The sequence below is a fragment of the Scyliorhinus torazame genome, chromosome 9, assembly GCF_047496885.1.
Source record: "Scyliorhinus torazame isolate Kashiwa2021f chromosome 9, sScyTor2.1, whole genome shotgun sequence".
Classification (NCBI taxonomy): domain Eukaryota; kingdom Metazoa; phylum Chordata; class Chondrichthyes; order Carcharhiniformes; family Scyliorhinidae; genus Scyliorhinus; species Scyliorhinus torazame.
The window spans coordinates 21627645-21645644 of record NC_092715.1 but is presented as its reverse complement, the minus strand read 5'-3'; the positions used below and the strand labels follow the sequence as shown (position 1 = coordinate 21645644).

The following is an 18000-nucleotide window of genomic DNA, read 5'->3' as shown; positions in this document are numbered from 1 at the left end:
CTTCAGCTATCTCCTTTAGAACTCCAGGATGTAGCCCATCTGGGCCCGGAGAGTTATCAATTTTTGGACCTCTTAGTTTCTCTAGCACTTTCTCCTTTGTGATGGCTACCATATTCAACTCTGCCCCCTGACTCTCCGGAATTGTTGGGATATTACTCATGTCCTCTACTGTGAAGACTGACGCAAAGTACTTATTTAGTTCCTCAGCTATTTCCTTGTCTCCCATCACTAGATCCAATGGTTTACAATCAATCTGTGAGCAAGAAGTTACTTATGCAGTAATTTTTTTTAAATTTCTCTCTTCACATCATAGGTGTTGCTGATCAGCTGCAAACTAACTATGCAAGTGACCTACGAAGCATTCTTAAAACCCTGTTTGAGGTCATGGCAACCAAGTTAGAATACGAGGGCAGCAGGACAGAGAAGATAGGTAAGGATGGATTTATGAAACATTAACATGCCTCTTCTCTGTACGGATGTTTACTAAACTGCAAAATGTTCTGGAATTCAGATACACTTTCCTGCATAGTATAAAACCCATTTCTAAAATTCACTGTCATCCTGCAGTGGTTGTTGAAATTGAAAAGGCCTTTATCTCGAAATGTCTCAATTTTCAGATTGTAAGCCATCTAAATCAATAGTAAAAGTAATTTAAGGTTCAAAATATCTTTCAAATCTGTTGGAAGATTTCTGTTGGAGGCGTAAGTGATTGGAGTAAGAGTACCCCTCTGACTTCTGTATCAATTGACATCTATTACTATGGACTTCTCTATCAGTTCACAGTCTTGAACAAGCCCATTTGTGCAGCAAAACTGCCTTAATTAACATAGCCATAGCAAGAGGGCACTGTGAGTAGTGGAGTTTCCACAGGAAAAAAGCATATTACTGCTTTTAATAACCTCTGTGTTGGGGCATATGAAACCTTTATTGTCCAGTTGCCTGAAGGGTGCTGAGGAAATCTTGGGCAGCAAACAATGTCATTCAATTTTTCTGCAAACCCTGGACATAAAAGAGTTTGCTGTCGCGGAATGCACAATTGGCTGAAAGTTTTTATTTTTGCATACTTCACTTCACCTAGTTCCCCACATGTGATCCAGGTAATGGCTGGAGTGGCGGGGCAGTGGTGAGGAAAATCAGCTGCAAGAGAACGTGTAGTGGAGAATGTACTTTATTCCCTTCACCCCTGATCTCCAAAAGCCAACCGTGATCAAATTGCCGATTAATGAAGGAATACGCGCTAGGGTGATTAAACATGTTGCTTGTTCTTTTTCAATACTGAAGAGGAGAAAAAGGCTTGCATTCACGTAGTGCCTTGTAATATCCCCAAGTGCTTCACAGCCAGTAAAGCACTTTTTAAGTAACAAAGTGCTGGAAGCTTAGCTGGTGTGCCCGCATCTGTGAAGAGAGAAACGGTGTTAATGTTTGGAGTCCAATGCAACTCCTCTTCAAAACTCCTCAAAAGCACTTGTGTAGTCGCTGTTGTAATACAGGAAATAATTTGCACCCAACAAGACCCCACAAAAGACAATGTGACATGACCAGACCATCTGTTTCTGTGATGTTGGTTGAACGATAAATATTGGCCACGACACCAGGGAGAACTCCCCAGCTCTTCGCAATAGTGACCCGAGATCTTCCACATCCACCCAAGAGAGCAGATTCGGCCTCCGTTTGATGTCTTGTCAGAAAGTGCAACACTCCCTGAGCACTGCAATGGAGTGTCAGTCTGGATCTCTGTGCCCGAGTCCTGCAGTAGAACCTGAACCCAGAAGCTGAGAGTCCAACTCAGCCACAGCAGGCACTGCTTGCAGTGTGAGAAGCTCACTGGTTGAACAGTGGGAAAACTTGAGTCATGACCTGATCTGTAATTGAGAATGTGACGATAACATCCATGAACTGAGCTTCCAAGTGTAAATATGAGTGTTTGCTCCAATACCATTGGCTTGTTTGTTCTAGGTGACCAGACATTAAGAAGTCCTGTACTAGAAGACTGTGCTTTATGTCGGGAAAGTATTCCTTCCTCTGAACCTGCTGACAAGGCAAGAGATGAGGACCTTGAAGGTGAAGTATTAAGAATTTCCTAATACAGTCAACAGTTGGGAGTGGATAGATGTGTGAATTGATGCTTTTTACAGAAATATGCGTAATTTTGCTCACCCAGTTTTGAAACGTTACTAAGTATTGTTAATGAAGAACATTGATGTTGACATGACACTAGCTTAAGTTTGTGAGCTTTGACTGCACAAAGCAATCCATTTGTTTTGAGAGTCAATTGCCTCTTTTGTTACATTGACCTTTGCTGACCTTAACTAATTTAATTCCTTTAAGTTAACTCCATCCATAGGAATTCAGTATTTGAAGCGTGTAAGCTCCTACTGCCAGAGTTGGGGACCTCTGCCTGACTACCTTCAATCAATTCAGCACAACAAGTGGGCCTGTTGCCTAGTCCTTCCTCATAATATGGAACACCTTGAGCAAATGTGTCCCTATAGTATTGAGAAGATTTGGCAGGTCCCTGAGCTCTGTTTCTGACCTTCCATCCTCTCCAGCAATCAATGCCAGTCTCCACCCATGCTTTGCCCCACCTGCTTCTTTGACCCTCACCTATGCCTCCTTTACTGTACAGACTCGATTTATCCTAATGCTCTCCTGGTTGACACTTCACCTTCCATTCCCTGTAAACTTGAACTTATCCAAACATCAACTAGCGCTACCCTAATACGCAACAAATCCTGTTCACCCATCACCCCTTCTGCTTGCTGACCTATGTTGGTTCCTGGGCCAACAATGCCTTGATCTTAAAATTTCCCCCCTTGTATCCGAAGTGGCCTTTCTCCCTGTCCCTGTGCCCTGCTCTAGCGTACAATGCTCTCAGCACTTTCTGCTGTTTCAACTCAAGCACCTACGATTTCCTCACTCCACTGCTGGTGGCTATACGTTTAGCTGCTTCAACCCCAAACCCCTCTACCTCAGGTGTTCCCACAATCCTACGATGTGCAAGCTAGGTGGATTGGCCACACTAAATTGCCCAAAAAAAATTAAATGCAGCTAGGTACAAAGTGGAAAATACCATTAGTTTGTATACTGGAAAATTCAGAAGAACGTGAAAGTCTGCCAAATGATTAAGACAGTCATGTGCACCCACGTGTTCTTGAAGCTTTTCCAGGTGCTTTGGCGTGATGCTACCCCCCCCCCCAACCGTCCAATCCCGCTGCCAGCCATAGTGGAGACGGGCTGCTAACCCATTCAGTCGACGATCCACTGACTTCCAGAATGGACTCCTGCCACTGATGCAGAAAATTGTGTCTTTATAAAAGGGCATTAACCTGTTGTCTCGATAACATGTTCAATTGTAATGTGACAGGCCGGGATGATCAATTAGAACAGCACTAATTTTTCCTCGCCACCCGTTCGTAAATGTATATTTTAAAAATAAATTTAGAGTACCCAATTCTTTTTTTCCCCAATTAAGGGGCTGTTTAGCGTGACCAATCCACCTACCCTGCACCTCTTTGGGTTGTGGGGGTGAGACCCACACAGACATGGGGAGAATATGCAAACTGCACACAGACAGTGACCCAGGGCGGGGACTGAACCCAGGTCTTCAGCGCCGTGAGGCAGCCGTGCTAACCACTGTGCCACCGTGCTGCCCTACTTTAGTCAATGTTGATTCCTCAAGAATTAATGGAAGTTGTCTACGCGGTCAGTATTTTATACTTCTGATTAATATTGCTAAATGTGACTATGTAAACATTTTTAAGTAGCTTGAAAAGCTTCTTAAAAGTTAATGTGTTGGTAGACAAAGAACGAACAAAGAACAAAGAAATGTACAGCACAGGACCAGGCCCTTCGGCCCTCCAAGCCCGTGCCGACCATGCTGCCCGACTAAACTATAATCTTCTACACTTCCTGGGTCCGTATCCTTCTATTCCCATCCTATTCATATATTTGTCAAGATGCCCCTTAAATGTCACTATCGTCCCTGCTTCCACTACCTCCTCCGGCAGCGAGTTCCAGGCACCCACTACCCTCTGCGTAAAAAAACTTGCCTCGTACATCTACTCTAAACCTTGCCCCTCTCACCTTAAACCTATGCCCCCTAGTAATTGACCCCTCTGCCCTGGGGAAAAGCCTCTGACTATCCACTCTGTCTATGCCCCTCATAATTTTGTAGACCTCTATCAGGTCTCCCCTCAACCTCCTTCGTTCCAGTGAGAACAAACCGAGTTTATTCAACCGCTCCTCATAGCTAATGCCCTCCATACCAGGCAACATTCTGGTAAATCTCTTCTGCACCCTCTCTAAAGCCTCCACATCCTTCTGGTAGTATGGCAACCAGAATTGAACACTATACTCCAAGTGTGGCCTAACTAAGGTTCTATACAGCTGCAACATTACTTGCCAATTCTTATACTCAATGCCCCGGCCAATGAAGGCAAGCATGCCTTCTTGACTACCTTCTCCACCTGTGTTGCCCCTTTCAATGACCTGTGGACCTGTACTCCTAGATCTCTTTGACTATCAATACTCTTGAGGGTTCTACCATTCACTGTATATTCCCTACCTGCATTAGACCTTCCAAAATGCATTACCTCACATTTGTCCGGATTAAACTCCATCTGCCATCTCTCCGCCCAAGTCTCCAGACAATCTAAATCCTGCTGTATCCTCCGACAGCCCTCATCGCTATCCGCAATTCCACCAACCTTTGTGTCGTCTGCAAACTTACTAATCAGACCAGTTACATTTTCCTCAATCATTTATATATACTACAAAGAGCAAAGGTCCCAGCACTGATCCCTGTGGAACACCACTGGTCACAGCCCTCCAATTAGAAAAGCATCCCTCCATTGCTACTCTCTGCCTTCTATGGCCTCGCCAGTTCTGTATCCACCTTGCCAGCTCACCCCTGATCCCGTGTGACTTCACCTTTTGTAATAGTCTACCATGAGGGACCTTGTCAAAGGCCTTATTGAAGTCCATATAGACAACATCTACTGCCCTACCTGCATCAATCATCTTAGTGACCTCCTCGAAAAACTCTATCAAGTTAGTGAGACACGACCTCCCCTTCACAAAACCGTGCTGCCTCTCACTAATAGGTCCATTTGCTTCCAAATGGGAGTACAAAGAACAAAGAACAAAGAAATGTACAGCACAGGAACAGGCCCTTCGGCCCTCCAAGCCCGTGCCGACCATACTGCCCGACTAAACTACAATCTTCTACACTTCCTGGGTCCGTATCCTTCTATTCCCATCCTATTCATATATTTGTCAAGATGCCCCTTAAATGTCCCTATCGTCCCTGCCTCCACTACCTCCTCCGGTAGTGAGTTCCAGGCACCCACTACCCTCTGCGTAAAAAACTTGCCTCGTACATCAACTCTAAACTTTGCCCCTCTCACCTTAAACCTATGCCCCCTAGTAATTGACCCCTCTACCCTGGGGAAAAGCCTCTGACTATCCACTCTGTCTATGCCCCTCATAATTTTGTATACCTCTATCAGGTCGCCCCTCAACCTCCTTCGTTCCAGTGAGAACAAACCGAGTTTATTCAATCGCTCCTCATAGCTTATGCTCTCCATACCAGGCAACATTCTGGTAAATCTCTTCTGCAAACAACAAAGAACAAAGAACAAAGAAATGTACAGCACAGGAACAGGCCCTTCGGCCCTCCAAGCCCGTGCCGACCATACTGCCCGACTAAACTACAATCTTCTACACTTCCTGGGTCCGTATCCTTCTATTCCCATCCTATTCATATATTTGTCAAGATGCCCCTTAAATGTCCCTATCGTCCCTGCTTCCACTACCTCCTCCGGTAGTGAGTTCCAGGCACCCACTACCCTCTGCGTAAAAAACTTGCCTCGTACATCTACTCTAAACCTTGCCCCTCTCACCTTAAACCTATGCCCCCTAGTAATTGACCCCTCTACCCTGGGGAAAAGCCTCTGACTATCCACTCTGTCTATGCCCCTCATAATTTTGTATACCTCTATCAGGTCGCCCCTCAACCTCCTTCGTTCCAGTGAGAACAAACCGAGTTTATTCAATCGCTCCTCATAGCTTATGCCCTCCATACCAGGCAACATTCTGGTAAATCTCTTCTGCACCCTCTCTAAAGCCTCCACATCCTTCTGGTAGTGTGGCGACCAGAATTGAACACTATACTCCAAGTGTGGCCTAACTAAGGTTCTATACAGCTGCAACATGACTTGCCAATTCTTATACTCAATGCCCCGGCCAATGAAGGCAAGCATGCCGTATGCCTTCTTGACTACCTTCTCCACCTGTGTTGCCCCTTTCAATGACCTGTGGACCTGTACTCCTAGATCTCTTTGACTTTCAATACTCTTGAGGGTTCTACCATTCACTGTATATTCCCTACCTGCATTAGCCCTTCCAAAATGCATTACCTCACATTTGTCCAGGTTAAACTCCATCTGCCATCTCTCCGCCCAAGTCTCCAGACAATCTAAATCCTGCTGTATCCTCAGACAGTCCTCATCGCTATCCGCAATTCCACCAACCTTTGTGTCGTCTGCAAACTTACTAATCAGACCAGTTACATTTTCCTCCAAATCATTTATATATACTACAAAGAGCAAAGGTCCCAGCACTGATCCCTGTGGAACACCACTGGTCACAGCCCTCCAATTAGAAAAGCATCCCTCCATTGCTACCCTCTGCCTTCTATGGCCTAGCCAGTTCTGTATCCACCTTGCCAGTTCACCCCTGATCCCGTGTGACTTCACCTTTTGTACTAGTCTACCATGAGGGACCTTGTCAAAGGCCTTACTGAAGTCCATATAGACAACATCTACTGCCCTACCTGCATCAATCATCTTAGTGACCTCCTCGAAAAACTCTATCAAGTTAGTGAGACACGACCTCCCCTTCACAAAACCGTGCTGCCTCTCACTAATACGTCCATTTGCTTCCAAATGGGAGTAGATCCTGTCTCGAAGAATTCTCTCCAGTAATTTCCCTACCACTGAAGTAAGGCTCACCGGCCTGTAGTTCCCGGGATTATCCCTGCCACCCTTCTTAAACAGAGGAACAACATTGGCTATTCTCCAGTCCTCCGGGACATCCCCTGAAGACAGCGAGGATCCAAAGATTTCTGTCAAGGCCTCAGCAATTTCCTCTCCAGCCTCCTTCAGTATTCTGGGGTAGATCCCATCCGGCCCTGGGGACTTATCTACCTTAATATTTTTTAAGACACCCAACACCTCGTCTTTTTGGATCACAATGTGACCCAGGCTATCTACACCCCCTTCTTCAGACTCAACATCTACCAATTCCTTCTCTTTGGTGAATACTGATGCAAAGTATTCATTTAGTACCTCGCCCATTTCCTCTGGCTCCACACATAGATTCCCTTGCCTATCCTTCAGTGGGCCAACCCTTTCCCTGGCTACCCTCTTGCTTTTTATGTAAGTGTAAAAAGCCTTGGGATTTTCCTTAACCCTATTTGCCAATGACTTTTCATGACCCCTTCTAGCCCTCCTGACTCCTTGCTTAAGTTCCTTCCTACTTTCCTTATATGCCACACAGGCTTCGTCTGTTCCCAGCCTTTTAGCCCTGACAAATGCCTCCTTTTTCTTTTTGACGAGGCCTACAATATCACTCGTCATCCAAGGTTCCCGAAAATTGCCGTATTTATCTTTCTTCCTCACAGGAACATGCCTGTCCTGTATTCCTTTCAACTGCCACTTGAAAGCCTCCCACATGTCAGATGTTGATTTGCCCTCAAACATCCGCCCCCAATCTATGTTCTTCAGTTCCCGCCTAATATTGTTATAATTAGCCTTCCCCCAATTTAGCACATTCATCCTCGGACCACTCTTATCCTTGTCCACCAGTACTTTAAAACTTACTGAATTGTGGTCACTGTTACCGAAATGCTCCCCTACTGAAACATCTACCACCTGGCCGGGCTCATTCCCCAATACCAGGTCCAGTACCACCCCGTCCCTAGTTGGACTGTCTACATATTGTTTTAAGAAGCCCTCCTGGATGCTCCTTACAAACTCCGCCCCGTCTAAGCCCCTGGCACTAAGTGAGTCCCAGTCAATATTGGGGAAGTTGAAGTCTCCCATCACCACAACCCTGTTGTTTTTACTCTTTTCCAAAATCTGTCTACCTATCTGCTCCTCTATCTCCCGTTGGCTGTTGGGAGGCCTGTAGTATACCCCCAACATTGTGACTGCACCCTTCTTATTCCTGATCTCTACCCATATAGCCTCACTGCCCTCTGAGGTGTCCTCTCGCAGTACAGCTGTGATATTCTCCCGAACAAGTAGCGCAACTCCACCTCCCCTTTTACATCCCCCTCTATCCCGCCTGAAACATCTAAATCCTGGAACGTTTAGCTGCCAATCCTGCCCTTCCCTCAACCAGGTCTCTGTAATGGCAACAACATCATAGTTCCAAGTACTAATCCAAGCTCTAAGTTCATCTGCCTTACCCGTAATGCTCCTTGCATTAAAACCTATGCACTTCAGGCCACCAGACCCGCTGTGTTCAGCAACTTCTCCCTGTCTGCTCTGCCTCAGAGCCACACTGTCCCTATTCCCTAGTTCTCCCTCAATGCTCTCACCTTCTGACCTATTGCTCCCGTGCCCACCCCCCTGCCATACTAGTTTAAACCCTCCCGTGTGACACTAGCAAACCTGGCGGCCAGGATATTTATGCCTCTCTGGTTTAGATGCAACCCGTCCTTCTTATACAGGTCACACCTGCCCCGGAAGAGCTCCCAGTGGTCCAGATAATGGAAACCCTCCCTCCTACACCAGCTGTTTAGCCACGTGTTTAGCTGCTCTATCTTCCTACTTCTAGCCTCACTGGCACGTGGCACAGGGAGTAATCCCGAGATTACAACCCTCGAGGTCCTGTCTTTTAACTTTCTGCCTAGCTCCCTGAACTCCTGCTGCAGGACCTCATGCTCCTTCCTGCCTATGTCGTTAGTACCGATATGTACAACGACCTCTGCCTGTTTGCCCTCCCCCTTCAGGATGCCCTCTACCCGTTCGGAGACATCCTGGACCCTGGCACCAGGGAGGCAACATACCATCCTGGAGTCTCTTTCACGTCCACAGAAGCGCCTATCTGTGCCCCTGACTATAGAGTCCCCTATTACTATTGCTCTTCTGCGCTTTGACTCTCCCTTCTGAACATCAGAGCCAGCCGTGGTGCCACTGCTCTGGCTGCTGCTGTTTTCCCCTGATAGGCTATCCCCCCCGACAGTATCCAAAGGGGTATATCTGTTCGAGAGGGGGACAACCACAGGGGATTCCTGCACTGACTGCCTGCCCTTTCTGGTGGTCACCCATTTCTCTGCCTGCACCTTGGGTGTGACCACATTTACATAACTGCGATCTATGACGCTTTCCGCCACCTGCATGCTCCTAAGTGCATCCAATTGCTGCTCCAACCGAACCATGCGGTCTGTGAGGAGCTCCAGTTGGGTGCACTTTCTGCAAATGAAGCCATCATGGACGCTGGAAGCCTCCCGGACCTGCCACATCTCACAGTCAGAGCACAGCACCCCTCTAACTGACATTGCGTCAATTAATTAAAATTAAAATTTGTCTTTTTTTTTTTAAATATTTTTTTAAATATTTCAAAGTTACTGTCAACTATCTGTTTCCTAGCACTAGATTTCTAATAGAAATTTGATAGCTAACTATAGTACTCTCCGATCTCTGGCTTAGATATCCCTCTAAATTATAATTAAGTTATTGTGTTTAATTAGTTACCAAATACTAGCCACAGCTTTTCTGTGATGTCACTTCAGTTTCCCCCCGACACACACAATTTGAAAAAAGGTATAAAAGTAAAAATAAGTAAAAATCACTTTCTTACCTTCTGAGTGTCTTAGATGTTCTCAGGTTCTCTCGCTGACGGAGACTGCTCCTCCACCTCCGAACCTTGACCTGCACAATGCTAATAATATAATATGGCACTTACCTCACACCAATGGGTCTTATTATTAGGTTAGAGGAGGAGGGCGGGTGGGAGACACTACACGTGTAGTGCCTCGGGTTTCCTCTCCACCAGAATTTATTGGTTGGGGGGGGGGACTTCCCAGAGGTCCGCGGGTCGAACTTCCGGTTCCCGCCTTATATAAAAACAAATAAAACAGAAAAAAAACAGACACGGGACCAGGTAAGGGTTTTTAAATTCACTACTCACCTCCCAGAAGGCCCCTGCGCACCGCTGCCGCCGAAATCCAAAGGGCTGCTCCTGTAAAGGTAAGAGTTTTTAAATTCACTACTCACCTCCCAGAAGGCCCCTGCGCACCGCTGCCGCCGAAATCCAAAGGGCTGCTCCTGTAAAGGTAAGAGTTTTTAAATTCACTACTCACCTCCCAGACGCTCGCTCATGTGTCTAAATTCAACCCAACCTAAGATATAAGGTGCAGAGAAAAATCAGATTTTTGAAAGCCGTTTTAAAAAGTCCATTTGATATTGTTAAAAATGTGAAATCTTTAATTCAAATTCCCTTGTTTCCCACTTTCAAGATAATTATTTTAAAATTCTTTCCTCAAGCAAAAGTAGTATGAATCTTCATTTTTAGAAGTTTATTGATGGAAGAGAATCCAATTGTGCGAACGCGTGTTATTTGTAATGATCGGATCTGAACATGTTAATTCCACTCTGTGTTCGGGCACAGCCCAATGTTTAGATATCCAGAGCATTTCCCTGTTCAGAGCACAAGGTGAGGAAAACGGGGAATAAAGTTGATTAAATTTAAAATCAGCTCTTTAAGGTAGGATGAAGTTGGCCCCCTCAGTCCCTTCCCCTCTGATTGATTGAGATCCTGCTCTCCCCTTCCTTCATAAACCAGCGTTGGCTGATAAAAGTGACCGAAGGCTGGCCTGGGAGGTGCTCCATGTTCCACTGTCCATCAAACACCCCAATGTTGTCAGAGTGGAGAAAAGGCCACATTCCTCTTGACCAGGCGAGTCAACGGAGCCACGTGGACCACGAGCGGCCTGGAGCCAGGTGCACGGGGGCATGGAACCAAGGGGCAGCTTTGGAATGAAATCTGCACCTTTCTGCGGCCTGGGTTGCTGGAATTGCCTTTATGAAATCTTGCTGACAGGTTTCAACATCCACCATCCACACCTTTCCATTTATTGCCAGTGCGCGCAGTGATCTACCCCAGGGCTTTAATAGAGGATTGAGTAAAACCTGACTCGAGAGGGTACCCGTGAGAGACAACAGTTCCTCACTATTTACCCTGCCCAGACCCCTCGGGATCTTGAACCTCCATTAAGTCTTCTCTCTACCTTCCTTTTTCCAAGGAAAACAGTCCGAACCTCTCCAATCTATGCTCATAGCTCTGATTATTTATTCCTGGCATCATTCTTGTGAATCTCCTCTGTACTCTCGCCGATGCCTTCACAGTCTTTCTCTACTATGGCGCCCAGGATTGGATGCAGTTCTCCACATGAGGCCTAACTAGTGTCTTATACAAGCTCAACATGACCTCCTTACTCTTGTACTCAATGCCCCAGGGACAGTGCATTGCAGATGTTCTCAACTCTGAGGGCTGTTTTTATGGGTCTGCTTTTAACCAGCTCAGTTTCAATTATATCCCTTTGTTTTTGATTTCAATTACATCAACGATTGTATTTATTTAGCACCTTCAACGTGATAAAACATCCCAAGGTGTTTGACAGGATTATTATAAACTAAAATTTGACATGGGCTTCCAGTACCTCCTGCAGCTCCTGATATATATCCAACACCTTCCCCTCCCCTACCCAGACGCCAGACACCACCCTATCCTGGATCCTACGTGGGGGCAGCCGCGGGAATGTCCTCACCTGTTTTCTGAGGAAGTCCCGAACCTGAAGGTACCTAAACGCATTCCCCGGGGGCAGGCCGAACCTCACCTCCAGCGCCTGTATGCTGGGGAAAGCCTCATCTATAAACCGGTCCCCCATCCTCCTAATATCTGCCCTGTACCAGCCTTGGTACCCCCCATCCAACCTACCTGGAGCAAATCTGTGGTTATTCCGTATCGGGGTCCACACCCTGGGCGAGATTCTCCACTCCCGCGCCGTCGTGAACGTCGTTGAGGTGCACGACGGCGCGAAACGGCCCCGATCCCGACCGATTCAGGTCCTGACAATGGGCTAGGATCGGGGCCGCGTCATCTACATGCGCCAGGCCTTGTCGCCCGCGTAAAGGCGGCGCCGCATAACTGGCGTCATCCGCGCATGCGTGGTTGCCGTCCTCTCTAAGTCCGCCCCGCAAGAAGATGGCGGATGGATCTTGCGGGGCCGCGGAAGGAAGGAGGTCCTCCTTCAGAGAGGACGGCCCGACGATCGGTGTGCACCGATCGCGGGCCACCCCAGATTTCAGGTACCCCCTGGTGCAGGATCCCCCCTCGCTTCCCCGCAGGCCACCCCCCCAGCGTTCACGCACCGTACACGACGGCAGCGACCAGGTGTGGACGGTGCCAGGGGGAACCCGCCGTTTTGGCCTGGCCGCTCGGCCCATCCGGGCCTGAGAATAGCGGGGGTGCCAGAGAATCGCCATTTTGGGTGTCTCCGACGATTCTCCGGCCTGCGGCCCGCGGAACTCGACCGGACCGTCCCTGCCGCTTGGGAGAATCGCGGGAGGGCAACGGACAGGCGTCCTGGGAAATTTTGGCGGCCCAGGCGATTCTCCCAACCGGCGGGGGAGTGGAGAATATCGCCCCCTGTGGCTTCTCCACTGCCCCCAGATCATCTGCCGCCGTCACCACCGGGCTAGTGGTGTATCGAGGGGCAGCACGGTAGCCTTGTGGATAGCACAATTGCTTCACAGTTCCAGGGTCCCAGGTTCGATTCTGGCTTGGGTCACTGTCTGTGCGGAGTCTGCACATCCTCCCCGTGTGTGCGTGGGTTTCCTCCGGGTGCTCCGGTTTCCTCCCACAGTCCAAAGATGTGCGGGTTAGGTGGATTGGCCATGATAAATTGCCCTTAGTGTCCAAAATTGCCCTTAGTGTCCAAAATTGCCCTTAGTGTTGGGTGGGGTTGCTGGGTTATGGGGATAGGGTGGCGGTGTTGACCTTGGGTGGGGTGCTCTTTCCAAGAGCCGGTGCAGACTCGATGGGCTGAATGGCCTCCTTCTGCACTGTAAATTCTATGATAATTCTATGATAATGAAATCTATCGCGCCGGCGCGAACGGCAGCAGAGCCGTAACAGATGTCCCTAGACTGGTGCCTCTACACGACGCAGCCTCCAACCGCCCCCACGCCGCCCCCTCCTCCATCATCCATTTCCTGATCATGGCCACATTGGCCGCCCAGTAATAACTGCAGAAGTTCGGCAGAGCCAGTCCACCCCTACCCTTTTGACTCGCGGGGTTTTATTCGCCCACACAAATCCCGTAACAACCCTATTCACCAGCTTAAAGAAGCACTTGGGGATGAAAATGGGGAGGAACTGAAATACAAAGAGGAACCTGGGGAGAACCGTCATCTTCACAGTCTGCACCCGTCCCACCAGGGAAAGCGGGAGCATATCCCACCTTTTAAACTCTCCCTCCATCTGCTCCACTAGCCGGGTTAAGTTGAGCAGGTGCAGGGCACCCCAGTTCCTGGCCACTTGTATCCCCCAAGTACCGAAAGCTCCTCTCCACTATCCTGAGCGGGAGCTCCCTCAGTCTCTCCTCCTGGCCCCTACCGTGGACCACGAACAGCTCACTCTTCCCCACATTCAACCTATACCCCGAGAACCCCCCGAAGTCCCCCAGGATCCGCATGACCACCCCCAACCCCTCCAACGGGTCCGAAATATACAACAGCAGGTCATCCACGTAGGGGGAGACCCGGTGCTCCTCCCCTCCGCGCACCAGTCCCCTCCAATCCCCCAAAGTCCGGAGCGCAATGGCCAACGGCTCAATTGCCAGGGCAAACAGCAACGGGGACAGGGGACACCCCTGTCTTGTCCCCCGGTGCAGCCTGAAATATTCTGACCTTAGCCGGTTTGTGGACACTGTTGCTCTTAATTTTAGCCTTAGTTTAATTGCTCTTGTTCTATCACCTTGGCTCTTGAGTCGCCAGGTATCTTTCTGATACCGCCATGTGGTTCAAGTCCGAGTAATGATCAAGAATCCAACACACCGCTTAGTAAGAGTTAAATCAACGCACATTTATTATATACAGTAATCAATACTTATACATTAATTCTACTTCTAAGCTACTTCCTACAACTAACAGGCCAATACTTAACTTTGGAAATGGCCCACCAGGTCAGGGAAACGAATGGCCTTTCGTATGGGTTCTGAGCCTGCGGGATTCAAAGCTGGTACAGGTCGATAGCCAGGAGCGTCTATCTCGTAGCGAGCGTTGGAGTAAGACTTACGATTCTAGCGGCTGTTGCAGAAGGTCAGCAGAAGGGTCTCGAAGGATGGAGAGAGGAGAAGAAGGGTCGATTTGAACTTGGACTCTATACTTATAGTCCCCAGGGGCTTCCCGCCTTTCGGGGCGGACCCTGTACCTGGTTCCAAGTGATTGGACTTCGTCCCAATCACTTGGTTCGATATTCTCCAATGCTAGAGCGATTCCTTGATCGATGGGCGATTTTGGGGTGGTCGTTCACCTCTTTGTGTAGGCTCCTGCTGGCGCCGAAAAGTCTGGGTTGCCTTTGTGTGTCTAATTTGTTGCACATTGTTTCCGGGGATTGCTACTTAATATTCAGATGGCTGGAGTCTTGTTATGCTGATGGCTGCAGGTATCGATTCTGTCTGGCCTCCCCAGAGACGAATACACAGTTTTACCTGCAGCTGCCTGTTTGAGTCCTGTTGGCTGATTTTCCCATCAGCCTCTTCCGTTTGCCATTTTAAATCGGGGTTTGGCCATTCTAATCGGGAGTTAGCCATTTTAACTGGCTACAACGAACTCACTACAGGGGCCTGATTGATACAGCAGCTTGACCCACCCTATAAATCCCTCCCCAAATCCAAGCCTGCCTAGCGCCTCCCACAGATACTCCCATTCCACCCTGTCAAAGGCCTTCTCCGCGTCCATCGCAGCCACCACCTCCACCTCTGCCCCCCCCCCCCCCTCCAAGGGCATCATAATGATAATATTCAGGAGCCTCCTCATGTTCGTGTTCAGCTGCCTGCCCTTAACAAAACCCGTCTGGTCCTCCCCAATCACTCCTGGGACACAGTCCTCTATTCTGGTGGCCAGAATTTTTGCCAACAGCTTGGCATCCATGTTCAGGAGCGATATCTGCCTGTAGGACCCACACTAAAGCGGATCCTTCTCCTTCAGGATAAGCGAGATCAATGTCTGCAACATTGTTGGAGGAAGGGTCCCTTTCTCCTTTGCCTCATTGAAGGTTCTCATCAGGAACGGGCTCAGCAGCTCCGAGAACCTCTTATAGAATTCTACAGGGAAGCCATCCAGGCCCGGGGCCTTGCCCGTCTGCATGTCTGCCAGCCCCCTGACTACCTCCTCCAACTCAATCAGGGCCCCGAGTCCCTCCACCCGCTCTGCTTCCACCTTTCGGAACCTCCACCGGTCCATGAACCGCCTCATCCCTTCCCCCTCCCCGGGGGGGTTCCGACTCGTATAACCTCTTTGTCCGCCAGCAGCCCCACATCCAGTCGCCAGAGAGGGCACTGACCCCATTCCGCCCCCAGTCGCAGGTTCACCCAGTGCGGGGCATGGTCCGAGACCGTGATGGCCGAGTATTCAACCCCCTCCACTGTCTGGATTAACGCCCTACTCAACATAAAGAAGTCTATTCGCAAATAGACTTTATGGACATGGGAGAAAAAGGAAAACTCCTTCGTCCTTGGCCGCGTAAACCTCCAGGGGTCCACTCTCCCCATGTGGCCCATGAACTCCCACAAGGCCCTGGCCCCCGCCTGCCTCTTTCCCATTCTGGACTTGGGACAGTCCAAGCTCGGATCCAAGAACGTATTAAAGTCCCCTCCCATTATCAGGTGACTTATCTCCAAGTCCGGGATCTTACCCAACACGCTCCTCATGAAGTCCGCATCGTCTCAGTTCGGGGCATGTACATTCACTAACACCACCCGGGCCCCCTGCAGCTTGCCACTCACCATTATATACCTGCCCCCCTTGTCCGCCACGATGCTCCCCGCCTCAAACGCCACTTGTTTACTGACCAAAATGGCCATTCCTCTGGTCTTGGAGTCTAACCCCGCGTGAAACACCTGTCCCACCCACCCTTTCCTCAGCCTCGTCTGGTCCGTGAGCTTTAAGTGCGTCTCTTGCAACATGGCCACGTCAGCCTTCAACCCCTTCAAATGCGGGACCGCTTGACCGGCCCATTCAGGCCCCTCACGTTCCACATGATCAGCCTTGTCAGGGGGTTAACCCCCCCCCCCCCCCCCCCCCCCCCCCCCCCCCGCCATCCCGCCGACTAGCCATCTCCCTTTTTCGGCCAGCTGCGTGCCCCCGCCGCCCTCCTCCAACTCTCCCCCCGGTGACCCCCCCCCCGCCTGACTCTCCATCCATACCCGTCACCTGGCTCCCCTTCAGTCAGCAAAGCAGCACCCCCCCCCGCCCCCCCCCCCCCCCCCCAGGCCAAGCATCCGCTTACCTCTGGTTTCCCCCCCCATTGTGCTTCTGTGAGTCAGCTCACCCATGCTGACCCCGGCTGCTCCCTCCTCTATATACCAACCCTTAACTTGCTGCCTCCTTTGGGCCCCCCTTGCCCCGCAGGGTAGAGAGGCAAGTGCGATCTGGGACCTCCCCGTGCGCCGAACAGCCCATCCCAGGCATTGGGGTAACGGTTTTTAATGAGGGTGTGGATGTGGTTGGGCAGATCAGTAACAGTAGAAAAGTCTTAATGACTGAGAGGCTAGGGACTAGACAATTGGAGTTGAAGAGCAGTAGATGAACTTGGTGAGGTGGAGTCAGGCAAGTGGACATAGGTGGTCTTAATGATGTCGAGAATTTGTGCTTAGAAACTCCCCTCCTGGTCAAATATGGCAGCAAGGTTTCCTGCTGGAGGGAATTTCATACAATTAAATCAAGTCTCTACTTCATCTGCTCAAATCTCTTGGTATCTCCTTGTAACTAAATCCCTTACTTCCTAGATCTCCTGCTGAATGGTTGCCATAGTTACTCCAAGGCCTGTGCATCCAACTTTCAGTTGCACCTACAAGCTTTGTGCTCGTTTGTAACCATGCAACTGACATAAACTATTAGTCCAATTATTTGTTCCACTCTGATTCGATTGAGGCTGCAAAACCTTCAAACACTGCTGTGACCTCATTGCCTAATTGTTTAAATAGTATTCAGACTATTTAATTAGGATCTCCGCAAAAGACAAGGCAGCCTGCTAGCTGTTCCAGTAAGATATAGAAGATTCATTGTTTGATTGTATTTAATGAATAAGCAATTGTTAGTTGGAATACTGAGCAGTTTGGCAAAATATAAAATCATAACTTTGAAATCTACTGCTGATGTAATAAAACATTGTTTTGGATACTTGCATACCTTGCACCTTATGTACTCGGGTGCGATTGAAGATTAGGACAATCATGAACTAACAAACGAGCATATTTGATACTGTCCTGTATCCAGGTAATCTATTAGCATAATCTTAACACACCGGTAACCTAGGTCTCTGTATCCATTCACTTGAAGAAAATCAGATGTTTTGAAGGAAATTGCATGTCATATTAATGTACACAGCATCCGCTTCATCAATGGTCATTCAGGTTGAACTAAACATAACTGTTCTGGAATTGTGCAGTTTCCTCCTGAGCATATCATTTTTCATGTACCAGTGTTTTTCAGTAGGCAGCTACCAATTTGTAATACATATTGCTCATCAAACGCCCTCTGCCAACTTTCCTCCCTCTCCGAAAGAGTCTTGGGGAGGCAAGGTTTAATACTTGCTGATTGACCTCCCATGTGTATTCCTATCTGGTTCACTAATGTTCACTTTAGGGAAGGAAATCTGCCGTCTTTACCTGGTCTGGCCTACATGTGACTCCAGACCCACAGCGAT

General features: G+C 48.8%; 1 protein-coding gene across 8 annotated transcripts in view; it reads left to right on the top strand.

Annotated features, from left to right (window-relative positions):
• The window catches only part of zfyve28 (zinc finger, FYVE domain containing 28), a 266810-nt gene that overhangs the window by 230631 nt on the left and 18179 nt on the right, over positions 1-18000 (top strand). For all 8 annotated transcript variants that reach the window (XR_011948985.1, XM_072515681.1, XM_072515678.1 and 5 more), the window contains 2 exons: positions 314-430; positions 1957-2061. Coding sequence is in view for 7 of the 8 variants with exons in the window: in XM_072515681.1 (XP_072371782.1) it covers positions 314-430; positions 1957-2061 (222 nt within the window). In the remaining variant the exon portion in view is untranslated. The remainder of the gene's footprint in view (positions 1-313; positions 431-1956; positions 2062-18000) is intronic.